The 27489-nt window shown below is 36.1% G+C and overlaps 2 protein-coding genes across 2 annotated transcripts in view; one reads left to right on the forward strand and one right to left on the reverse strand.

The window, feature by feature from the left end:
• Positions 1-10150, forward strand: part of LOC128203627 (fibroblast growth factor receptor-like) — a 29828-nt gene extending 19678 nt beyond the window's left edge. Inside the window, exons 6-14 of the mRNA XM_052905123.1 lie at positions 529-693; positions 2454-2673; positions 3567-3713; positions 4238-4391; positions 4737-4847; positions 5752-5821; positions 7405-7592; positions 7892-8017; positions 8342-10150. Coding sequence (XP_052761083.1) covers positions 529-693; positions 2454-2673; positions 3567-3713; positions 4238-4391; positions 4737-4847; positions 5752-5821; positions 7405-7592; positions 7892-8017; positions 8342-8470 — 1310 coding nt within the window. The 3' untranslated portion in view covers positions 8471-10150. The remainder of the gene's footprint in view (positions 1-528; positions 694-2453; positions 2674-3566; positions 3714-4237; positions 4392-4736; positions 4848-5751; positions 5822-7404; positions 7593-7891; positions 8018-8341) is intronic.
• A 126-nt stretch (positions 10151-10276) lies between these two features.
• Positions 10277-27346, reverse strand: LOC128203628 (uncharacterized). The gene is made up of 4 exons (XM_052905124.1): positions 27223-27346; positions 24697-24782; positions 13065-13171; positions 10277-10581 (listed from the first exon to the last, which is right to left on the reverse strand). The coding sequence occupies exons 1-4, from the start codon at positions 27309-27311 to the stop codon at positions 10480-10482; spliced, it is 384 nt and encodes a 127-aa protein (XP_052761084.1). The 5' UTR covers positions 27312-27346; the 3' UTR covers positions 10277-10479.
• Positions 27347-27489: the final 143 nt, after the last annotated feature.

Here is a 27489-nt window from a genome sequence, read left to right on the forward strand (position 1 = left end):
TTGACCCAATATGGGGTCACCACGTGACCAGCCCCGAATATCACGAAAATACTTAAATCAAATCTGAAACTCAGTCTCAACACGTTTTATCACATAGCATTAAAATTTATAAAAAATCATATATGTTTTTTTACAGTTTTATAAGCGCATTCTATCATAGAATATGCTGATAAAGGCCTTTGGTCGAATTCCAAGGTAGATATATTCTACAGCCAAAAATATATTTGAGTACAATTCTGTATTCTTTATAAAATACTCAAGTATATTTTTTTGCTCTAGAATTAGTTTTCTTTGAAATATTGACAAAATCTTTTTATCAACACATTCTATGAGAAAATATGTTTTCAAAAAGTATAAAACATGCAAGATTTTGAAGAATATTATATGCTTTTATATGGTTAAATGAGTTGAGACTGAGTTTGAGATTTGACTTAAGTATTTTCGTGATATTGGGGCGATTCTTGACCAAAGCCGTTGCGTCATTCATGTTGGAGGCGTGCTATAAATGCATAATTGTATCTGTTATAGATGGAGTCATATCTTCAGAGGAGAAAGACAATCGTATTGAAGTTGACAGGACAAAGGTCCTGATGATCGTCGGCATCAATGTCGGGATAATTTTAATGGCGGGATGCGTGGGACTGATGTGTTATAACAAGAGGACCCACATTGAAATATACCACAAGCTACCGGGTAAGTGTATGTAGAAATGAGGATACAATAGAAACTAGAGGGAAACGCCCCTTGTGCTATAACAAGAGGACCCACATTGAAATATACCACAAGCTACCGGGTAAGTGTGGGTAGAAAAACGCCCCTTGTTTAAAGACATAAGACATACGTCTAAATTTGGTTTAAACGTGAGGTTTAGTACTTCAAACCCGGTTTCAAAAGCCCAAGTGAACTCATGCGATAGCCCCGACATATATTAAAGCTGCACTCTAAGTAACAGATAGACCGTTGTGACCATTTTTATTGCTTGTCTTGGAATGAACCAATGTTTGCGTAAATATGTGGAAACTTGGATAATTTATATATATATAAAAGACTGGTGCCAAAATATCAGATCGCAGTTTTAATATCTACGTGCGAAAAACAGTTTTTTGGCTAAAAGCGTTGCGAACGAGTTTTTCGGCGGAAAAGCATCAATTTCGGAAGTAAGTATGAACAACTACGTTCTGATTCTTTGTCACCAGTCTTATATCACTGGTTCTCAAATATTCATGCAAAATTGGCTCATTCTAAGACAAAGCAGTTGTCAAAATAGTCCTTCTGTGAGAGTGCAGCTTTAATAAAGACATACATGTATGTATGTAACTGAAGAGTGTTTAGTTATTTTGTGACGCTGTGTTTCGCTCGTTTAATGTGTGCACCTTATGCCTATGAAGAGTTCAGTGTGTGTGTACCACGTGATATACATGTATTACGTCATATATGCTACGTCGGAAGGCAACATTTTGCTTAAAATAAAGACTTAAATCAGAGATAACTTTTCTTATACTACACCATTTTAAATCAAACAAAGGGCAGTCTATGCCGTTTAAAGAGCACCGTCTTCGTTTTATTACAGAAGTTTCATAAGGTGATTAGTTTCATCAAACCTTTCGACAAACCTGTTACCAAAATAATGTTTTGACAGTGCTCCGTCAGACGGCCGTATTATGAAAAGGTTTTTCGAAGTGTTTTAAGAAACTAAACTCGCAATCAAACTCTGGTAAAAGACCGAAGGCGGGGCTCCGTAAGCGGCGTAGACTGCGCTATTTTTCATATAAAATGGTGAAAAAATAGTGAAGTTATCTTTGTTTAAAGTCTTCTTTCGAAACAAAAAAATGCCTTCCGATGAAGCATTTATGACGCAATTTATCACGTGGTATACACACACTGGAGTTGCTTCGCTAAAAGTTTGGATTTGTGCTTGTCCCTGTAGTTTATACCATATTATTAATACAGCATCCTTAAAGCTGCACTCTTACAGATATACCATGTTTACAACTTTTTTATTGTTTGTCTTGGAAAGAGCAAATTTTTGCGTAAACATCTGCAAACCAATAAAAAAGATTACTGAAAAAAGATCAGATCGCATATTTGCATATTTCCGTTCAAAAATTAATGTTTTACGGTTTAAAGCGTTACTAACGGTTTAAGAAAAATGCAGAAAACAATTATTTTTTAACCTTAATATCAAACTCTGCGACATAATTTTTGTATTATTATATAACTGGTTTCCATGTATATTCGCAAAAATTTGCTCGTTCCAAGACAAAAATAAATAAAAAAAGTTGTCAAAACGTCCAATCTGTGAGAGTGCAGCTTTAATTGTGGTCGTGTAATAATTACTTTCAAAACCTTAAACCAATCATCATAATAACTATTGCGATGGTAAGTATTATACAAGGATTTTCTGTCCGAACGCATTTGACTTAGCGTATTCTTTTCCTTGGCCCCGGTTTCAGGCGTACGAACAACAGCCGAACCAACCCTGTGGCAGTTAGCAACCAGTCAGGACATTGAACAGGGGCCACCAGGGCCGATTATCCTCTCTGGCAACAAATCGATTCAAGTGTCGTCAAAACTGGCTTACAGGGACGGGGCACCCCAACGACGTAAATCTCTGTGTTTTCCTGTCCTCGAACACACACTTATACCTGAAGAGTGCATAGAATTGGGGCAGAGGTTTGTAACGTGAACTGTTGATGTAAAGTCTCTCTCAACGGTATACTTTAAAGCTGCACTCTCACAGATTGAACGTGTTCACAACTTTTGTATTTTTTGTCTTGGTACGAGCCAATTTTTGCGAGAATGCATGAAAACCAGTTAAATAAGAATGCCGACAAAAATAGATCGCCGATTCTATATTTAAGTTCAAAAATTGATATTTTATTAAACTTTTCTTAAACCGTTAGTAACGGTTTAAGCCAGAAAACAATAATTTTCGAACGGAAATACAAGAATCTGTGATCTGATCTTTTGTCAGCAATCATCTTCATTGGTTTGCATATATTTACGCAACAATTTGTAAAAGATGTAAAAACGGTTTATCTGCGAGCGTGCAGCTTTAAACTCCAGCAGACATTGGTATCATTGTTTTATCAATGTCTGTCAATGCTACATTTGGTAATAATAATAATAATGCTAATAATAAATATATTAATAATAATAATAATAATAATAATAATAATAATAATAATTATTATTATAATAGAAGAAGAAGAAAAAGAAGAACAATTAGTATTAAAATAATTAGAGGTTAATAAACGGCGCCGGTGTGCCGTCTGTCCATAATGGCACACCTAGTCCGTAATGACCCTTAATATAAGTAATGACACACAAGTCACACATGTTTCGTTACTTCCAACATGCATTGCATAATTGTGTACTCTCTACGTATATCTTATAAAGTAAGAACACAATGTGTTGTCCTTTGTCAGTGAATAACACTTCGCCATTGGTACGTATGCCAAGTTGGTAACACTGGACAGTACTGCTAGTAGTTCGATTTTATTCGGTTACAATTTTCCCGAGCTTTCGGTTCATACCAAAAACAAATTATTCATTCTGTTCCTCAGACTTGGTGGGACTATTTTTGGGGACACGTACGTGGGCGACTGGACGGGCATTAAGATCGCTGTTAAGCGTATAACTCTCAGTGTTCACAAGTACCAGACGGACCCGCAAAGCCTGAAACCCATGCAGGATCTCGTGGCGTTTCTAAGGTAAATGAATATCTAATCTGAAGCCGTTAGCTATCAAATAAACAAATTCGAAGCAATTTGTGGCTTTGAGATTGTAATATGGCATTCTATGTCAATCATGTAATTATTTTGAATAATTGCTGAGATTGGTTTATATATTATTGCAAATGTAAGTTGTTTTTGTTGGTTTTAAAATACTGGCGACATGTTTATAAGCGCAAAATCTACTAAAATACTACAACTGTTACAACATAATGAAAAAGTTATTTTGATACCAGAAATGTACTCGGCTATTCAGGGCATACTTCAATACTAATCTATATTCAAACAATTACTGTGACTGAGTGTGAATCTGATATTTTGCTACTGATATACAGTCGAAACTCGCTATGTCGAACTCTGATATCTCCATATTTTGTTTATGTCACACTTTTTTCAACTTCTTTTAAACATTTTTAATATTTCGGTTATGTCGAATATGTGTTATCTCGCGAGATCCCAACGACTTCGACATTGCGAGCTTTGACGGAATTTCTGTATTTTAGTCAACAGCGCCACCGCAACATTGTGTCAATGTTGGGGATGTGCAGTGAAGCGAGGCACCCGTACATCATATCCGAGTTCATACAGGGACAAGTCATGAAGGACTTCATAAAACAGGCGGGGAACCAGCTTACCTGGCCTCACAGAATTAAAATGGTATGGGGAAAAACGATGGCATCACTGAATTAAACGTTATGCGGAGAAGTACTTTATGGCATTACATAATTACAATTGCAAGAGATGTTTAATTGTCTCCTTTGAGAAGTTTGTATGGCCTTTCACAATTCAACTTGTATGTAGAGAAATGTGTATGGCCTCACACAATTAAGCATTGTGCGGAGAAGTACTTTATGGCATTACATAATTACAATTGCAAGAGATGTTTTAATAGCAGCACAGAATTACAATGGTATGTTAATAAGTTTATATAGCCTTAGAAAATTGAAATTGTATCTAAAATTTGAATAACGAGTACTGGCGACATTTCTGTTACCGTTGCAGTTGTCCCAAATAGCGGACGGTATGGCGTTTTTACATTCCACCAGTCCACCAATCTTACACCGTGATCTGCGATGTGGTAATCTCTTCATAACCAGCACGGACGTTGTCAAAGTACGGGAAATTGTGTTTCTTTGGATTTGATAAAAGTTTAATCATTGATTAAGATTGTCCCATATAATAGCATGATCAAGAGGATTTATTGGTACATTCTGATACCCTATGTAGAAATGAATCGTTTTAAACAACATCTTTATCTGTTATTCCCCACAAACGTAAAAATTGGCTATATAACTATACTATACATTAAAATGGGTTATTTCCCCTACATATGTCCGGCTTCCGAGTACAATGAAACCTCGCGATGAAATGTTGCTATACTAAACTAAGACTAAACATGTCCCACATACTAACATGGAAACCCATGTGTGGACATAGTTGTACAAAAAAACGCTGAACTATTATTTGGCTTACATTCATACGCATACACAAAAGGAACCCAAATTTACATAGTACCGTTGACAAATGATCGAACATTACTATGTGTCAGTATGTCATTTATACACATACAAAATAAACCCAGATAAACATGGTACGAATGACATAGGATGAACATCGCTATGCGATAGCATGCCATTCATACACACAAAATAATCCCAGATTTACATGGTACAGATGACATAGGATCAAACATTACTATGTGACAGCATGCTATTCATACGCATACAAAATAAACCCAGATTTACATTGTACAGATGACATGTAATCGAACTATGTGCCAGCATGCCATTCATACACAAATAAATCAAGATTTACATAGCACGAATGACACAGGATATACATTGCTATGTGACAGCAAGATATCCATACACATTCAACAGAAACTACGATCTCGTATATAGGCGGAATGACATAGGAGCAGACATAACTATGCGCCAGCATGATAAAATATGTACAAATATGAGATATTTGCTTTTAAACTATGCAGACAGATAACTCAGTTCTTTGGGTACTGCAGATTTGTGATTACGGAGTTATACAACTTATGCAGCCATTGAGATCGATATGTAAAGAAGAAGACTGCTGTTGTAAGTATCAGTTCCGTTTTAATGACAGTCAAACCCCGTTGGCTCGAACTACCAGGGCCAGCGCAAATACCTCGAGCCTATAAAAATTCGAGCTAAGCGGGATTGTTTACCTGCAGTATAAAGATTCTGTCCATTGCATCTAGTTCGAGCCAACGAGGAATTCGAGCCAAGCGAGTTCGAACCAACGGGGTTCGACTGGAGTTTCACTTAAATATGAACTCTAACTCCAATGTAAGATTTCTTATGAAGGATGCCGAGTTGGGTTTGTGGTCACCAAGCCAGACAAGTGAGTTTCCTTCGGGTACTCCGTTTTCCCCCACAACACAAGACCACACTCTCGCGTAGCATCGTGCCAACGAGAGTGATTAATATAATGTTGTAATAATTTGTTACACAATCGTTGTAAAATAAATAAGTTTAAACTAAATATAGATTTAAATTTGAAAGAAATGTGCAGAAAACACGGTATTTCTACCTTATGAGACGGTAGTAGATTACAGTAAATCTTTCAGCGCTCACCAATCATTTATTATATTTGCGTTTTCAGCTATTTAATACACAATTACTATCTTGTTATCAATTATTAATGTATTCCATAAATGGACTATTTAGTGAGTAATTAGATTTATCTATCAACATATATGTTTGTTATACATGTGTATGTATTGATTTTAAATGTGAGTGTCACTTTAAGATAAATAATAGATAAGCCGATAAGGTATCCAAAATGAAGTCTGAGCATGTCGTGGAAACAACGCTGGTCAAGAGATACCACTAAACAAATGGCTGTCCATAATTAAGAGATATTTATATCAATCTGTGTATAGTTTCAGTTAGACGTCTTCCACACAGTGTGGTAGTCGATGTGGAACGATAACTTAAGATCATTATTAACGAGATACACCCTAAGAACTTAAGCAAGCCCAGCGGGCCCTATTCAATATAATTCTTATCCTTATCGTTAGACACGCCTCACTGATCCTATTCACTCCATTGGCCAGTTATTTTTACAGTCAAATCACAACACTTGGATTCTAATCTTAAAACTAAATTCGATCTAAGGTGGATATTGAATACAGCCCCTGGTTCATGAAGCTAAGACATCATGATTATCAATTGAATGACACATAAATAATAAAACAAGAGGCCATAATCTTATTGATTCGGGGTTATAACCATGACCTATGGAATTGAATACATCGGCGGTTCTAGTACTAGTACAATTCATACTTCTTATAATGATTTATAAATGATTCCTTAAATCTTGATTTTGTTTAATTAAACAAAGGGATGTATTAATCATTTCAATCAGACCAAAACACGTAAAATAAGCCTATAAGAACATACTACTTTACAGCCATGAATTATGTTTAAAAATAACATACTACTTATAACCCATGAACTGTGTTTGAAAAGAACATACTAAACCCGCATGAGTTGTTTTTGAAAAGAACATACTGCTTTTTACCCATGAATTGTGTTTGAAACTTAGTTTTTCGCATAAATTTCGAGTCCGAAAAAGCGTCATTGTGCTCTAATTCTTGTACTTAATGTCGTTTTTTCGTTCAATACCTTTAATGTAGGCCAAGGGCTATACAGTGCGTGTCCCCCGTCAATATCCTGGACAGCTCCAGAAGTTCTTGAACATCCGAACTCCAACGAGGCGGATGGATACATCAGCACAGCGGCCGACGTGTATTCCTACGCAATCACTATGTGGGAACTAGTTATGGGTGACGATCCCTACGAGGAAATGCATGTAGTTCAAGAGGTGAGTGACCTTGTATGACACTGACAATAATGTCACTAAATCCAACCAGATGATAGTCAAGGTAAATAGTTTCATATGTAAAAATAGTCCCATAACACGTAGTTTTGCTTGACTGTTTGTTTTTGCTTTGTATTCATTTATCATTTGAATATCTAGTGGCTATATGAATTACTTAAATCTTTATCAATTATCAATACAACATTTTGTTTAATATTCTATTCAATGAATTGGACAAACTACACCCTTACTTATTTTTTGAACGGAGGCGTTTTGTAAAATAGGTCATTCTTTACTGTAAGGTAATTGATCACGTGGTATCTGGAGGAAGACCAGAGATACCGAAAGACAAGATGTTGAAACCGTACACAGGACTGATGAAAACGTGTTGGGATGCAAATCCAAATGAAAGACTCAGTTTCAAACAGGTTCGAATGAAAATGCTGTGTGCTTTGGGACAGGCAAGATTAAAAATAAATATAAATAATAAATATAAATTTGAACATATGCCGTGCAACACGTACTCGCATTTTGCACACAACCTTCTCATAGCTATGATATTTACACCTTGTATGTATACATATATGAATATGTTTTCTTACCGAATTATATACAAAATTAATTGGTTAGTTTCAGAAAATACACAATGCATATCCCTTTGTCGTAGCCCTGTCAAAATGTAATCGATTACTACTTTAGATATTTGTTCTTATTATTGAATAATCCTTAATAATATTTTTCATGGTTTTCAGATTACCGTTCAACTGAAGGAATTGAATTATCAAGCAAAAGCGTTCCAGAAGGCTCTAAATCACCATAGTAACAAACCACGATCAAGACAATCATCAAAGACAATCAGCTTTACAGACACTGTCACTTAACTATACATGTTGGTATACTACCACAAGCAATACGAGCATTATCTCTGTTGATGTTAAATTATCTGGTCTTCGTTGAGCTCTTTTTTAAATAACGATCCTATCATCTACAGATGACATTAAATTGTTTTAGTTCATGTGTTTTTGATCTGATGTTTGTGTTTAATGTTTGCAAAGTCAAACTAAATTTGTGTTTACATATTACAATGAACACTACAGGGACAAGCCCAGAAGTCGGACATAAGGCACATGAGCCACTGAACGAGAGTAACAAAACATACAAGCAAATCCATTATTTACATACAAAACCAAATTTTCGACAACATACTAATTTTAAGTGTTGTACTTATGATAATGCAAAAAGTATAAGCAGAACATGCGCAGTCCCAGTAGAAAGACATCCAACGCAAAAGCATATCCGAAAAAAAATTGTATTAATAAATGTCGGGAGTTGCCGCCCTCGAAAAATAATTTATTAGTTTTAAGCTTGTGTTATCCTTCGAATAATTAAACATGAGGTATTGTGTGAAAGTCTTGGTGTCGTTATCTTCGTCTGGCAAAAACTTGGTCATAACTCAATACGATCTTTTGTATTCAAATGAACCTTAGTACACACATTGCCAGCAGCAATAAGCACTTTTGTAGGAAGGCCCTTAACTCTGGCTTTGATATTTTTTACGTTTTTTTGACAATGAAAAAAGACAGATGGATTACACTTGTGGTGCTCTTGTTTTGTTTCATCTTTATTTATTTGACAACGTTTATGATGAAACTTATATTAACTCATACCAAGTCACTGTCGTTGGTACGATGATGCGCGAGCGTGTGACCTTCTGTCAAGGGGGAGGCCGGTGTGCCCGAAGAATAAACATGTATCCGGTTTGAACCAAGAGTTTCAATTTGTTTTAATCCAAAATTGTTAATTGTTTAGTAGCTCTTTCCTGATCCTTACAATTACAAATTTTGATTAAAACAATAAAACTAGGGATTTAAAGCTTAAAAAAAGCATTAATCAAACGAAACAATTTCGTCTCCTAAAGATATTTTATATTGATAGCAATATATTTAAACACGACGTAGCAGTGTATATAGAATGTAAAGTATCTTATTTAATTACGTAAACTTCTTTTAAATGGTTTTGTTATTAATTCAAGCCTGACTTATTCTATAATCACGCAGTCGTATACAGTAATTGCAATGTTAGATAACTTTCTATTTTAGTTTCTTCATAGTATTGTTTAAACAATTTTGTAAGCCTTCTCTTTATCATGTAGGTGTATGCACCATTGAAAATATTTGTAAATATTGTTTGTCCTCAAGGGCCGTATATAAAATATTCTTCTATATATTTGACATTTCAGCCACTTCCTTAACACTTTTTGAAAGTGTGATTTGTGCTGAATCTATAATCTATATAAATATATTGTGCAATAAAAGAAGTATATGCATTGGGAAGTTGTATTGTGTGATTCCAGCGTTATCACTGTATTAACATGTTTAATATTGGTGGTACCATTTCCATACTCTTGGTGTCGTTGTTGTTGATGAGTTTATTAAGGCCTGTCTTGTTATATAAAAACAATCTGTAACAATGATTATCTATTTTTCACATTTCTTTAAAAAAAAATATCTTCGGTATGTATTTTGCACTCTCGGATTTACTAGTTATTGCTATGCTTAGTGTGTATAATATTGTTACAACGATGAACTGTATGTGATCAAGTTAAAAATGAATAGCCTGTTAAAATAAAAAAAAAATAGATAATAGTAATAAATTCAACGGATACGTAAGTATACAAACGACGCATATACATTTAATTATTTATTTCAAAACCCTTTTTAAAGCAGAAAAATATAATTAAATCACTAAAAAAAACACCAACTATATCATAATTACACAAAAACTGTAGCATCTGGTGGATGCTTCAGAAAGCAAATCTTATGAACTTGTGATGAAAATAATTTTCAAAATACAATACAAATATTTATCTGCGAGTCACTGCGACACACTCCTAGCCACCAATATGACCATTGAAGGGTGTATTTGGACAGTTTGGATTATCTTGGTAAATGTCTGTCTCCGGAGGGACGTTGCACCATGCCACTCTAGAACACTGGAAGGGTACAAATAGAACTTAAACGGATATTTAGTTGATAATGCTTTTACATATAATGTGAGTATATGTTAAATACTTATCGAAAGATAAAGACATTTATAATCATTTTGTTTCCGGTCCGAGAAATGTGCATATAAAGTTTAAAGGGTACATGTGTGCTCTTGACTGAGCGTTTGAACGTGTCCGTCTAGTAACAAGAAGAAGAGCCAGAGATTAAACGCGGCACAAAGTATGTTTGAACGCTCTTGAACATAACGTTTTGTCACCATCGATGCACAAATTATGTTTGAACGCTCTTGAAAATAAAGTGTTTGTCACCATAGATGCACAAAGTATGTTTGAACGCTCTTGAACAGAAAGTCTTTGTCGCCATCGATGCACAAATTATGTTTGAACGCTCTTGATCATAAAGTCTTTGTCGCCATCGATGCACAAAGTATGTTTGAACGCTCTTGGACATAAAGTGTTTGTCACCATCGATGCACAAAGTATGTTTGAACGCTCTTGGACATAAAGTGTTTGTCACCATCGATGCACAAAGTATGTTTGAACGCTCTTGAACATAAAGTGTTTGTCACCATCGATGCACAAAGTATGTTTGAACGCTCTTGAACATAAAGTGTTTGTCACCATCGATGCACAAATTATGTTTGAACGCTCTTGGACATAAAGTGTTTGTCACCATCGATGCACAAATTATGTTTAAACACTCTTGATCATAAAGTCTTTGTCGCCATCGATGCACAAATTATGTTTGAACGCTCTTGGAAATAAAGTGTTTGTCACCATCGATGCACAAAGAGTTGAAATTTTTATTTTAGCACCGTTGGAAGAATAGGGATAGAGAGTTTTGATTGTTCTGTTATACCTTTTATTCTCATGTTCTTTAGAGGTCAATATGGAGATTTACAGAAAAAGAGCGAGCGCAGGCCGAGAAAGCTTGCACTTTTTCTGTTGAATGCCACACTGAACTCTAACTTTCTGGTGTTCACACTTATTGGACTCACTAGCTCCATCCTATATAAATTATAGTCATGTAGCATTTTGACATGAAATTTAAATCGCACAGGCGTTATATCTTAAATAAATTAGAAAACGAGCGTCGTGTGATGGTACATTGTTGGGGCTTTGTGAATGTTGTAAAAAAAACGTAAAGCAAAGCAAAAATTGTGAAATTGTAGGGTATTTTTCGTTAAAAATCAACAAATGGTGAAATTTGGATAATTATAATTATCTCGGTACGTTTGCAACTACATCGGCACGTTTGCGTAGCACAGTTGCCGGGATGACATCGCTATTTCTTATTCATGATAACGTTATGCTCTTTTCAATGACTAGTACGCTTTTCCGATCTCTATTCGAATACAGATGAATATCAATGAAAAGGCACATTTTGATGCTGAATTGTTCTTGTTTGGCTGATGATTAGGACGAAAATATTAAACCTAACGTAAATACTAAATATTTATTTAAATATTGTCACATAAATACTTTAAAAGTGTACTGAAAAGTTGTCCATACGATTCGATAGCTGATAACACAATCACATCTATTTTAAACACGGTGGTGGTGTTAGTAGTTTATACTCCGGGTCCCGGCGTGAGCACATTGAAGGGTCCCAGAGTGACAGTTTAACCACCGCACACCTATCCTGGGCAGACTGTCAGGCGGTTAACCAGTACTAGGTGCCTTCACCTCTGCAAGGAACTGACAACTTTTGTACATGTCTGGGGCAGTGGTACAGTGCGAATAGTCGTAGAAAGGATTTCATAACTAATCACAACAGAAGTAACCTGGTCCGCCCGGGAATCGAACCAGGTTGTCCGATTCACAGTCCAACGCTCTGCCGATTGAGCTAACCGGGCGGACTTTAAACACGGGTTCATGACGTAAGCTTTAACTGCCTCAAGACAAGGAAACTTATCTTGTCATAATTGCTTCGCGCATGCGCAAAATAAACAGAAAAGCATGGAAAATAGAGATAGTACCAAATCGTGCAGATCGAGGAAATACTCCCTACGAAAATAAAAGTTTGTATTTACTGTCAAATCTGCTCTTCATGATATGAGCCTTTTTTAAATGCGGTAAATCATCGATTGTGATTGGCCCATAAATATGTGCGAACACCAAGATATATCAACAATTTGCTGGCTAAAATATGAGCATAACCGAATCGGTGAAAAACATATTTAAGACTATCTCTAATGATTTATAAATTTACGAAACCCCGTATAGTTTAATTTCTTATACTCGTCACATGTGAACTTAAGATATTAACTACAATTGTCCACGTATTGTGAATGCACATGCGCATGTGTCTGTGAGTGAGTGTGTCTTTGAGTGAGTGTTTGTGAGGGTATGAGTTGTGTGTGCTTTGTATGTAATTCGTGTATGTGTGCTTTGTCTGAGTGTACAAAGACTTACAGCCTTATAACTAATATTTTTTTTATAAAAGTATCTTCAAATGAACAAAGACTTACAGTAGGTTTTCCGTTGCTATGTGCGGAATTTGTAGGACAAGAACAACGGTTACAGTGAACTGTCTTTTCTTGTCCAGCTGGTATAAACGTATGTACAACGACGCAGCCTGTAAAAAAATAGAGAAACAAAAGAGAATAAAATTTATAAGACACAAGATCAATGAACAAAATAAAGGCAAACTCTTATAGATTTGCAAAAAAAGAATGTTCTGCTCGACCGAATGTAAGTTTTGCAGATTGTTAGTAATAGTATAGCTAAGTTAGTGAAAGCTTGCACCATGCAGGAAATATTTATAAGTGATTCAATCGTGTCTTTACGTCTTCGAGTGTAAGCAGTGTTTTGGCACAAAAAAGATGACAGCGCATATACTACTACAGTATTGTTAAGGTAAAATATAACTCAACATGATTGATGTTCATATGCTGCTTTATGAAAAAGCCATTCAATTCTGCATATATAACAGTGAAAATGATTTTTCACTGTATTGCAAACACAGTTGTATCCTTCCATGCATGGGGTTTCTTGCTATTACGTCACACCTGTCATTTAAACAGGGTGTATACTTCCATGGATTGTTTCTCTCGCTTTTATTGGCACATCCCGTCTTAAAATCACAGTTATATCCTCACATGCAGTGTTCATGCTGCAACAAGCCTTACCTATGTTGCAAACACAGTTTTATCATGTTAAGTATGAGTTCTCTTGTTGTTATGAGCCATATCTGTCTCCAAAACATAGTTGTATTCTTCAATACAGTGGTGTATGCTGTTACGCGCGATTCCTGTCATGTAAACACAGATGTACCTTCTCACGTTTTCCATTGTTTCATAATCTAACGAACCTTACCTTTATTGTCTTGCAAACCCAGTTGTATTCTTCAATACAGTGTGTCATGCTGTCACGACCCTTACCTGCCTTGCAAACACAGATTTGTTATCCCATACCGTGAAATCTTGGCCAACTCCTGCAAGCTTCCATATAGACCTCGTACATAGCCTTCAATATATACACAACTGTGACCAGGCCACTGGCGTTTATCTCAATTATCATAACTCTAAGTAGACCTATTCGATAACCTTATCACTGAAATGAATGATTTTGATTCAAGTCTTAATTACGATTTGGAGAAACTTGAAATACAATTCAAATTAAGAGAACAATAGCTTCGCCATGTGACTACACATAAAGCACATTTTCAGTATGTTTGCCGCCATAATGGGCTAAAATCCTTATTATTTCCGAGGTCATAGCTGTTCCAAGGTGTTCATATTGGCGGTATCTTATGTTGTTACGAACAATTTCTTGTATTCTGGCGTGTTGTGTCTCATGCAATAAAAACCTTTCCTGTCTTTAATAACTGTTGTTGCCTTACTTGTTGTGTCTACCCAACACAGTTGTATCATTCATCGTTGTGTTTCATTCTATGACGAACCTGACCTGTCTAGCAAACTCAGTTGTATCTTTTCTAGTTGTGTTTCATACTGTCACGAACCTTACCTGTCTAGCAAACACAGTTGTATCTTTTCTAGTTGCGTTTTATACTGTAACGAACCTTACATGTCTAGCAAATACAGCTGTAATCTTACTAGTTGTGTTTCATACTGTAACGAACCTTACTTGTCTAGCAAACACAGCTGTATCCTTTCTAGTTGTGCTTCATACTGTAACGAACCTTACCTGTCTTGCAAACACAGCTGTATCCTTTCTAGTTGTGTTTCATACTGTAAATAACCTTACATGTCTAGCAAACACAGCTGTATCCTTTCTAGTTGTGTTTCATACTTTAACGAACCTTACATGTCTAGCAAACACAGATGTATCCTAACTAGTTGTGTTTCATACTGTAACGAACCTTACATGTCTAGCAAACACAGTTGTATCCTTTCTAGTTGTGCTTCATATTGCAACGAACCTTACCTGTCTTGCAAACACAGCTGTATCTTTACTAGTTGTGTTTCATACTGTTACGAACCTTACATGTCTAGCAAACACAGCTGTATCCTTTCTAGTTGTGTTTCATACTGTAACGAACCTTACATGTCTTGCAAACACAGATGTATCCTTTCTAGTTGTGTTTCATACTGTAACGAACCTTACCTGTCTAGCAAACACAGTTGTATCCTTTCTAGTTGTGTTTCATACTGTAACGAACCATACCTGTCTTGCAAACACAGCTGTATCCTTTCTAGTTGTGTTTCATACTGTAACGAACCTTACATGTCTTGCAAACACAGTTTTATCCTTTCTAGTTGTGTTTCATACTGTAACGAACCTTACCTGTCTTTGATACACAGCTGTATCCTTACTAGTTGTGTTTCATACTGGAGCGAACCTTACATGTCTTGCAAACACAGCTGTATCTTTACTAGTTGTGTTTCATACTGTAACGAACCTTACATGTCTACCAAACACAGTTGTATCCTTTCTAGTTGTGCTTCATATTGCAACGAACCTTACCTGTCTTGCAAACACAGTTGTAGCCTTTCTAGTTGTGTTTCATACTGTAACGAACCATACCTGTCTTGCAAACACAGATGTATCCTTTCTAGTTGTGTTTCATACTGTAACGAACCATACATGTCTAGCAAACACAGCTGTATCCTTACTAGGTTTGTTTCATACTGTAACGAACCTTACCTGTCTTTCAAACACAGTTGTATCCTTTCTAGTTGTGTTTCATACTGTTACGAACCTTACCTGTCTTGCAAACACAGTTGTATCCTTTCTAGTTGTGTTTCATACTGTAACGAACCTTACCTGTCTTGGATATACAGCTGTATCCCTACTAGTTGTGTTTCATACTGTAACGAACCATACCTGTCTTGCAAACACAGTTGTATCCTTTCTAGTTGTGTTTCATACTGTAACGAACCTTACATGTCTTGCAAACACAGTTGTATCCTTTCTAGTTGTGTTTCATAATGAAACGAACCTTACATGTCTAGCAAATACAGCTGTATCCTTTCTAGTTGTGTTTCATACTGTAACGAACCATACATGTCTAGCAAACACAGCTGTATCCTTTCTAGTTGTGTTTCATACTGTAGCGAACCTTACCTGTCTTGCAAACACAGCTGTATCCTTTCTAGTTGTGCTTCATACTGTAACGAACATTACATGTCTAGCAAACACAGCTGTATCCTTACTAGTTGTGTTTCATACTGTAACGAACCTGACCTGTCTAGCAAACACAGTTGTATCTTTTCTAGTTGTGTTTCATACTGTAACGAACCTTACATGTCTAGCAAACACAGTTGTATCCTTTCTAGTTGTGTTTCATACTGTAACGAACCTTACATGTCTAGCAAATACAGTTGTAGTCTTTCTAGTTGTGTTTCATACTGTTACGAACCATACCTGCCTTGGATACACAGCTGTATCCTTACTAGTTGTGTTTCATACTGTAACGAACCTTACATGTCTTGCAAACACAGTTGTATCCTTTCTAGTTGTGTTTCATACTGTTACGAACCTTACCTGTCTAGCAAATACAGTTGTAGTCTTTCTAGTTGTGTTTCATACTGTAACGAACCTTACATGTCTAGCAAACACAGCTGTATCCTTTCTAGTTGTGTTTCATACTGTAACGAACCTTACATGTCTTGCAAACACAGATGTATCCTTTCTAGTTGTGTTTCATACTGTAACGAACCTTACCTGTCTAGCAAACACAGTTGTATCCTTTCTAGTTGTGTTTCATACTGTAACGAACCATACCTGTCTTGCAAACACAGCTGTATCCTTTCTAGTTGTGTTTCATACTGTAACGAACCTTACATGTCTTGCAAACACAGTTTTATCCTTTCTAGTTGTGTTTCATACTGTAACGAACCTTACCTGTCTTTGATACACAGCTGTATCCTTACTAGTTGTGTTTCATACTGGAGCGAACCTTACATGTCTTGCAAACACAGCTGTATCTTTACTAGTTGTGTTTCATACTGTAACGAACCTTACATGTCTACCAAACACAGTTGTATCCTTTCTAGTTGTGCTTCATATTGCAACGAACCTTACCTGTCTTGCAAACACAGTTGTAGCCTTTCTAGTTGTGTTTCATACTGTAACGAACCATACCTGTCTTGCAAACACAGATGTATCCTTTCTAGTTGTGTTTCATACTGTAACGAACCATACATGTCTAGCAAACACAGCTGTATCCTTACTAGGTTTGTTTCATACTGTAACGAACCTTACCTGTCTTTCAAACACAGTTGTATCCTTTCTAGTTGTGTTTCATACTGTTACGAACCTTACCTGTCTTGCAAACACAGTTGTATCCTTTCTAGTTGTGTTTCATACTGTAACGAACCTTACCTGTCTTGGATATACAGCTGTATCCCTACTAGTTGTGTTTCATACTGTAACGAACCATACCTGTCTTGCAAACACAGTTGTATCCTTTCTAGTTGTGTTTCATACTGTAACGAACCTTACATGTCTTGCAAACACAGTTGTATCCTTTCTAGTTGTGTTTCATAATGAAACGAACCTTACATGTCTAGCAAATACAGCTGTATCCTTTCTAGTTGTGTTTCATACTGTAACGAACCATACATGTCTAGCAAACACAGCTGTATCCTTTCTAGTTGTGTTTCATACTGTAGCGAACCTTACCTGTCTTGCAAACACAGCTGTATCCTTTCTAGTTGTGCTTCATACTGTAACGAACATTACATGTCTAGCAAACACAGCTGTATCCTTACTAGTTGTGTTTCATACTGTAACGAACCTGACCTGTCTAGCAAACACAGTTGTATCTTTTCTAGTTGTGTTTCATACTGTAACGAACCTTACATGTCTAGCAAACACAGTTGTATCCTTTCTAGTTGTGTTTCATACTGTAACGAACCTTACATGTCTAGCAAATACAGTTGTAGTCTTTCTAGTTGTGTTTCATACTGTTACGAACCATACCTGCCTTGGATACACAGCTGTATCCTTACTAGTTGTGTTTCATACTGTAACGAACCTTACATGTCTTGCAAACACAGTTGTATCCTTTCTAGTTGTGTTTCATACTGTTACGAACCTTACCTGTCTAGCAAATACAGTTGTAGTCTTTCTAGTTGTGTTTCATACTGTAACGAACCTTACCTGTCTTGCAAACACAGCTGTATCCTTTCTAGTTGTGTTTCATACTGTAACGAACCTTACATGTCTTGCAAACACAGTTGTATCCTTTCTAGTTGTGTTTCATACTGTAACGAACCTTACCTGTCTAGCAAATACAGTTGTAGTCTTTCTAGTTATGTTTCATACTGTTACGAACCTTACCTGTCTAGCAAATACAGTTGTAGTCTTTCTAGTTGTGTTTCATACAGTTACGAACCTTACCTGTCTAGCAAATACAGTTGTATTCTTTCTAGTTGTGTTTCATACTGTTACGAACCTTACCTGTCTAGCAAATACAGTTGTATTCTTTCTAGTTGTGTTTCATACTGTTACGAACCATACCTGTCTTGGATACAAAGCTGTATCCTTACTAGTTGTGTTTCATACTGTAACGAACCTTACCTGTCTTGCAAACACAGTTGTATCCTTTCTAGTTGTGTTTCATACTGTTACGAACCTTACCTGTCTAGCAAATACAGTTGTAGTCTTTCTAGTTGTGTTTCATACTGTAACGAACCTTACCTGTCTTGCAAACACAGCTGTATCCTTTCTAGTTGTGTTTCATACTGTAACGAACCTTACCTGTCTTGCAAACACAGTTGTATCCTTTCTAGTTGTGTTTCATACTGTAACGAACCTTACATGTCTAGCAAATACAGTTGTAGTCTTTCTAGTTATGTTTCATACTGTTACGAACCTTACCTGTCTAGCAAATACAGTTGTAGTCTTTCTAGTTGTGTTTCATACAGTTACGAACCTTACCTGTCTAGCAAATACAGTTGTATTCTTTCTAGTTGTGTTTCATACTGTTACGAACCTTACCTGTCTAGCAAATACAGTTGTTTTCTTTCTAGTTGTGTTTCATACTGTTACGAACCATACCTGTCTAGTAAACACAATTGTATAATTCCTTGTTGTATTTCATGCCAATACTTAAGTTACCTGTCTAGCCAACATAATTGATTCTTACTTGTTGTGTTTCATACGAGACCAACGTGTCTTGCAAATACAGTTGTATCCTTTCTTGTTATGTTTCATACTACAAGTATGACGAACCTTACCTGTCTAGCAAACACATTTGTATCGTCTCTTGTTGTGTTTCATGTTATTATGAACCTTGCCTGTCTTGCAAACACAGTTGTTTCCTTTATTGATGTGTTTTATGCTATTACGTACCTAACCTGTCTCGCAAACATATTTGTATATTTGCTTGTTAGGTTTCATACTTTTATGTACATTCGTGTAGTGATGAAGCGATTATCGAATACAATCGATAAATCGTCGCTGACAATGCTATGTCGGCAACAATCGATAGTGGTTGTCCACAATAGATGTCGCTATTGTTACTTCCGGTAACTACATATTTTTTATTTTGTGACAAAAGTCGAGTAAATGTCAATATTTCTTTCAGGTAAATTCTCGTTGAGTTCATTTTAACAAAGGAGATCAATCTCTTGCACAAATGCGGTGAATGTAAAAATTACAAATTGTTTAAAAATGTTTATATAGTTCATTAAACTACTTCAATAACCTGTCTCTATGGTGTGGTGGGTCTGGTCTTACCTGCAAATACCGGGAATCCCGGCTCGTTGCATTCTGTTTTTGAAACCTTTTTGGTATCGTTTGTAATAACAAGGGTAGTTGAACGTCAAGATTTCCTGGTTCATTGTGTTCGGGTTAAAAACGACCTTGATTCGGTGAGTATAACCATTGTTTTCTTTATGTAAAAACGATAAATTTTAGAAAAGACCTTGTGCACCGAATAAAGAGCAATTGCTAATTTACGATGAGGCTTATTTTAGATGAAATTCATGGCTGTATTAAAATATCTCGTCAAAACAACGTACGTTCTTAATAGGCTTACCGATTCACTAAATGCACTTTAATCTTCAAAACAACGATTTTATACCGTTCTCTTTCGTGTAGTTCTCATCTGATACCTTGATTATGTCAGTCAAAGATATTGTTATTGTTTTCCGAGTGCAGATCGGCACATTTAAATAACGATGAAAAGGTGTCGATTGTTTTTCTATATCCATGTATGTGTTCTATAACACGCTGAAGAAGGGTCCTTCTTTAGCGAGAAAGCCATGATTCACCTATAACGTCGCAATTCACCTACGGTAACGCGGAAGCCGTGATTTACCTACGATTACGCAGAAGCCGTGCTTCACCGGCGATAACGAGGAAGCCGTTTTTCTCCGGGGTTGCCACCGACTTCTTTCACGGCTAGATCATCGCGCAAAGCGCGATCGTGGTAACCTTTTGCATGGTAGGATTGTATACAGGAATGGCCGGAGTTTTACACAGCTAGTTTAAGCCTGCTACGTAGTGAAATTAAGCTTCCAATTTCACATTATAATGAACTTAGGACATTTCTTTCCAAATATCATTTCCGATTTCCTGTAATGATGCATTTGCTGCATAAGGCTAAGCAAATTTATTGTTTAGTATATCGGCCACTTTATTTCATGTATCAATTACTTTTCCAAAACAGTCAGTAATTAATAAACGAACATCTTCAAAGGAGTTTAAGTATTTCAAATGGTGCTTTATGTGGGGCACATTTACATGATTTAAATGCAGTGATATATCTGCCGCATACTGTATGCGTTGGCGTGGTGCCTCCATGTCGCACTGTATGCGGCGGCTTGGTGCCTCTATGTCGCACTGTATAGGGTGGCGTGTTGTCTCCATGTCGCACTGTATGCGGCGGCGTGGTGCCTCCATGTCGCAATGTATACGGCGGCGTGGTGCCTCCATGTCACACTGTATGCGGCGGCGTGGTGCTTCCATGTCGCACTGCATACGGCGGCGTGGTGCCTCCATGTCGCACTGTATGCGGCGGCGTGGTGCCTCCATGTCGCACTGTATGCGGCGGCTTGGTGCCTCCATGTCGCACTTTATACGGCGGCGTGGTGCCTCCATGTCGCACTGTATGCGGCGGTGTGGTGCCTCCATGTCGCACTGCATACGGCGGTGTGGTGCTTCATATTTCAAAAGTTGACCATTTTCTGCCGGTATACAACTTATAGTCATATTTTCATTCATGGCCATATTTTCGCACCTTTTATTGTGATGGCCAAAGGCGTTACTGTATATCATTGTTATTATAATAATACACTTATTTATAGACTATTTAATAATAACATAAATAGACTGAATAAGCAATACACGGAAGGCATAAAAATAATACTAAATAGCTAAAATAAGGCAATTAACTCATTTTTGAAGAATTGTCATTTCAGTATAAAGCTGTTAAAATATAACATTATAACATGTAGTTTTTATTCGTACCTCTGCATGAATTTATACAAATAATATTTCCATGGAAATGTAATATAAATCTGCCATTTAATCTTCAAGTTTTGTATTATGATAAAATCCCAGGGTTTCAAATCTTGGGTGAATTTGTACGGGAACTAGCGGTGCTGGTTCTCGAGTCTGGCTCTCAGAGCCACCGCACTTCTGTCTTTCCTTCTGGCTCTTTGAGCCACCTTCGTACATGTGTATGTGGTCGCACATGTTTCGAGAACTATCAAATCATGATTACTTTCTTTTATTTTCCTCCCTTCCCAACACGTTATCTTCCCATTACACTCCCTCCCCTCTTTCTCAATTCCCATCCAACTCATATATTTCTCCCCTACCTTAATTCCCTTATCTCACCTCTCTTTATTCCCCCCTATACCCCAAATCTTTCTCCCTTCCCCTTTTCTTTCCTCTCTTTATTCCAATTCTCTTTACCTCTCCTCTAAATCTCCCCCCTTTTCCCCTCTTCCCTTTCTTTCATCTCTATCTTCCCCTCCTCTTTTCCCCTCTTTCTCTCCACCTCTTTCTCTCCACCTTTTACTTCCCCATTTTCTGTCCGCCCTCTTTTTTCTCCTCTTTCTTCCCTCCTCTTTCCCCCCTTTTTCTTCCCACTCTTTCTTATCTCCTCTCTTTCTTCCACTTCTCTTTCTCTCCTCTTTTTCTTCCCCTTTTCCTTTCCATCCTCTTTCTTCCCCCTCTTTCTTCCCTCCCCTTTTTCTTCCACTTCTCTTTTCCGTCATTTTTTCTTTCCCTTCTCTTTTCCATCCTCTTTCTCTCCTCTTCTTCTTCCCTTCCTCTTTCTCTTCTCCCCATTCTCTCCTCTTTTACTCCCCTCTTTAGCCATATCTTCTCTCCCTCCCCTTCATCTCCAAGACTTATTACCCTACTCTCTCACTTTTTTTCTCACCTCTCTTTCTTTATATTTTTTATATTTATTGAATATAGAAAATATTGTTAGCAGTGAACGCCGTTTTGTTAAATTGATGGCTAACGACAGTATCACTTCTATTTTTGCATTATCTAAGTTCTTAAAATCATCATTTGAATTACGAGAGGTCTACATAAATAGTATTAATTAGATATATGTGTTATAAAATATGCTGTTTAAAACTCACATAATATATATATATATATATCATTTCCATTGATTTGTTTAATTTATACAACTGTAAATTGTGCATACCATTTATATTATATGAAATCATGTACATCACTTTTTGAACACTGTATATTTGTATTTTGGGCCGGTGGCCTTATGCATTACAAATAAATCACTATTGTATTGTATTGTATTGTATTTCCCTATATAATATATATATTACAATATATCTTTAATCACATAATTTCAATAAAATAGTAGAGGCGCGGGAAAGCATATTGTAAAGGGTACTTAATACATGCATAACTAATGAACTCCAGACGAATAGTAAAAGACACTTCGAAAATGGACCGAATCAAGCATTTCAGATTAAGAGTTTAGACAGTCAACAATTTAACGTCTTAAATTTAGTTCGACACAGCTTAAGTAAACACTTTTTCAATTTAAGGTAAATCGTGTCACCCTCACTATTTAACCGCCACCATGTATTAATGACAATTCTTCAATTAGCAGGGAGTTTTGAGGTTCTTATCAAAATGACTCTTCTTATACGTTATAGTACAATTACAACAATTCGGATAAACAATCGACGCATTTTAATTGTTATTTTTGTGTGATAGATACACAAGATTTGGGATGAACATGGGTTCTAGAACTGTACAGAATGAACCAGTAAGATTTTTTTAAATGTGCAGATATATCTCCAAAACTGGCGATCTGCACTCGAAAAACGATAATAATACCATTCGCTGACCAAAACAAGGTTTCGGGTGAGATTAACACTAAGAGAAGGGTATAAAATCGTAGTTTTGAAAAATAAAGTGTATTGAGTGAGTCGGTTAGCCCAGTAAGAACGTGAATTGTTTTCACGAGATATTTAATACAGACATGATTTTCTTCTAAAACAAGCGTCATCGTAAAAAAGCAATTGCTCTTCATTCGACGCACAAGGTCATTTCAAATATAACGTTCTAACATATTGAAAACAATGATTATATTCATCGAATCGAGGATGTTTTATACTGCAAACAATGAACCAGGGAACCTGGACGCACCTGACATTACTGCTCTTGATTAAATATTTTACTTTTTTGTGAAAGTTTTATAAAATTAAGATATTCTTATGAAATGTTCAATATAACAGGTTATTGAATGTTAAGCTGGTTCACATATATTTAATATATTCAACATGCTTATATGGATATAATGTTAAGATGCGGTTTGCTTTATTTTGCAATTGATGTGAAATTATCAAGTACATGTATGTGTGTATTGTTTTCGTTAAGTTATTAAAGACCGAAAAAGGTTATGGAAATTTACTAACTGTTTCAAAAAGCATGACTATAGCATCACACGTATTGATTCCAGGTAACCATTTAAATGGTCATGGTGATACTATGTATAAAGAATGTATTAATTACTGAGATTATGAACTTTCGATTATTGTCCGACCGATAGTAAATCGAAATGTTTGGTCTGAGTCGAATCGATTATCAATAGCAAATATAGTCCGATTTTCAAACACTAGTTTCATGCTATTACGATGCTTACCTTTCGAGCAAACACGGTTGCATCTTTCATCGTTGTATTTCAGGCTGTTACTAGTGTTACCTGTTTTGCAAACACTAGTTTCATGCTATTACGATGCTTACCTTTCGAGCAAACACAGTTGCATCTTTCATCGTTGTGTTTCAGGCTGTTACTAGTGTTACCTGTTTTGCAAACACTAGTTTCATGCTATTACGTACTTTCCTGGTCTTGCACACATATTTGTATCATTCCTTGCTGTGTTTCATGCTATTACGAGCCCTACCTGTCGAGCAAACACAGTTGTATCTTTCATTGTTGTGTTTCAGGCTGTTACTAGTGTTACCTGTTTTGCAAACACATTTGAACTATCCTTGCTGAATTCCATGCTATTATGAACATTACCTGTCCTGCAAACACAGCTGTATCCTTTTTTTGTTTGTCATGCTATTTTACGAACCTTATCTGTCCTTCAAACACAGTTATATACCTCCTTATTGTGTTTTATGTTATTGGAGCCACACCTGTTCAGTTAAAACAAGTGCATCTCATTACGTTGAAACTGTAACAGGCCTTACCTGTCTTGCAAACACAATCGCTTCCTCCCATGCAGTGTTCCATGTTGCTACTATCCACACATTGGTCACCGCAATCGCAGTTCGATCTGTAATGAACTGGGTCGTAATGCACTACTGGATAAGTACTGAGACTTACGGAATCAGTGGGATACATGTAAATTGTCTTTGAAGGTTAAAGAGAGATTTTTAGTGAGCAGCCAAAGTGGGTGGCATAGTTGTAAACAACAAAGTGTTTTGGGGCTTTAATAGATGCCAATCGGGCTCTCTGACGACAGACAGACAGACAGAAAGGTTATTGATTGTCGTAAATATGTTATCATACAGTTTCCAGACGAAATATAATAAGTATTAGCATATAAAGTATATAAAAAGTCAGTAAGGTCACAACGATGCATGATATAATACAAGGAAAGAGAAGGGAATAAGATCGTTAAATTAAAGAACAGACAATAAGATATCAAAATAAGAATAAAAAAAGAAATACGTATCGAAATCAAATTGTGAGATAGAGATATGATTTAAAGAGTAATGGAATATTACAGAAATGTTTGCATCAGTCGGAAAATACGCCTATTAAGTAACCAGTCGGTGACTCTTTTGTTTAATATTTAATTCTTTGCAAACAGCTTACTTATGTAATTCTACGGTAATTGCTTGGGTTGCTAAAGTCGTTCGATTTGTATACAGGAACAATAATGCATTTCGATGTCTACAATGGAAAGTGTCACGAGTTAAGAATAGTATTAACTAAATCAACATAATAACTAATGTAAATACTCATTTAACAATTGGTCATTACCAAATGCTTTACCCCTCAGGAGTGATTTAGCTACCTTTTTTATTTCTTCATGAGAAAAAGTATTGCCTAGTTCCTCGAACCTACAATGAATATTTTCAAAATCTTAATAATTGCTAGAAAAGCCTTCTTTTTGGTTTTCAGCTGAAGGTTTACAATTTTGCAATGATGGAACAATTATTGTAGAATTATCGATAAATTAATTGTTATTTGAATTAGGTTTAATTGATTTTAGTTACCAAAAATCACGTGACTTAGAATGTCCCAACTTTCACTTTCCTTTATGTAACCATTTTCGTTGACTCTTTGTTTCCGCTCAACTAAACGCTTGAAGGCGATTAAACGATATTAATCAAATGTTGTAATTATAATAATTAAGCTTTATATTTCTGCGGTTTGTTGATTAATGAGGGAAAACGCATATTGTATGCAAAGTCACATTCAAAATTAAAGCAAAAATAGTTTCATGCGTCTGGTATTTTGTAAAATTAAAATAACGCGCAAGGGGTTATGACGTCATTGCTTATTTCTATACGGTCCTTTGATTGTATACGCGCGATTTGGCTTAATCCCTATCCTACGACGTGACCATTACTAGCTATAAATTTATACAAACATACTTTGTCCATTACTTGTCTTTAACCATAAATACACGGCTTCGAATTATTTTGTTCGATGAATACTGATATAAATTATAAATATAAGGAGTGGTCGCATATTTGTGAGTATTCATGCTGTATGAACGCAGAAGGGCATGTGAGCACTTTCCCGGAAGCGCGCTAGGGTACCTTTGGAAATTGTCTATCAAACATTCCTGCGTGAAGTCTAAACTTTATTTATTTTACAACGATTGTGAAGAAAGGAAAAACAACAGTGTGTGTATACCACGTGATAAATTGCGTCATAAATGCTACGTCGGAAGGCAATAGGTTGCTTCAAATGCAGACTTTAAACAAAGATAACTTTACTATGTCTTCACCATTTTAAATGAAACATAACCCAGTCTATGACGCTTACGGAACCCCGCCTTCGGTATTTTACCAGAGTTTGATTAATTCGACAAACCTTTTCACAATAATGCCGTCTGACGGAGCATTTCAAAACATTATTTCGGAAACAGGTTTGTCGAAGTGTTTGATTAAATTAATCACGTTATCGAACTTCGGTTATTAAACGAAAGCGGGGCTCTTTAAGCGGCAGACTGCCCTTTGTTTAATGTAAAAAGGTTTAGTAAAATAAGTCTTCATTTTAAGCAAAATGTACCTTCCGACGTAGCATATATGGCGTAATGTATCACGTGATATACACACACTGGAGAAAAGAACCTGAGAAGCGAGTGCGCAAACCGGACAACCGTGTGTATAGAACATTATAACACGGAAATGTTATCAATCCCTCATGGGCGTATTTTTCGTCGGTTCTTTCATCAATGAAACACACACAAAATATTTGTTTTTAATTGGTTGATATGATTGTTGCTATATTTATTTCATTATAACGATAATACATAAAACGTATTTATGCAAATAGGTATAATAGGTTTACATATTTTAGAATTAAGCAAAAATGCGTTTTATTAGTTTCTTTTCTTAAATTAAGATACGAATGGCATTAAAGTCTAGCTAGAATAAACGGCGCGAGAGTGTTTACTCATCTACAATTACTCGACCTCACAAAACTTTTAAAAATAAAAACAAAATTGAAATAAAATTGAAATGCGTAATAGTTACGTTTGTGTGCAAGTCCGTCCGAGAACACAGCAGATACATGTGGCAAGAAGCACCGGCACGAACCACATACTTAGTCGATGCTTTCTCATCTACGGACCTTCACTAACTGTTGGAGTGAATAATGAACATATTTATAAGCTCGTTTGTTTTTGCTTTGAATAGACGCTGCATTTAATTAATCATTTCACGTCAGCTTGAACAAACAAACAAAAATCAAAACAATGCACGATAGTTTAACTTGTGTCTGAGTTTAGACAGCAAACTTTG

Source organism: Mya arenaria, chromosome 9 (assembly GCF_026914265.1).
Source record: "Mya arenaria isolate MELC-2E11 chromosome 9, ASM2691426v1".
Classification (NCBI taxonomy): domain Eukaryota; kingdom Metazoa; phylum Mollusca; class Bivalvia; order Myida; family Myidae; genus Mya; species Mya arenaria.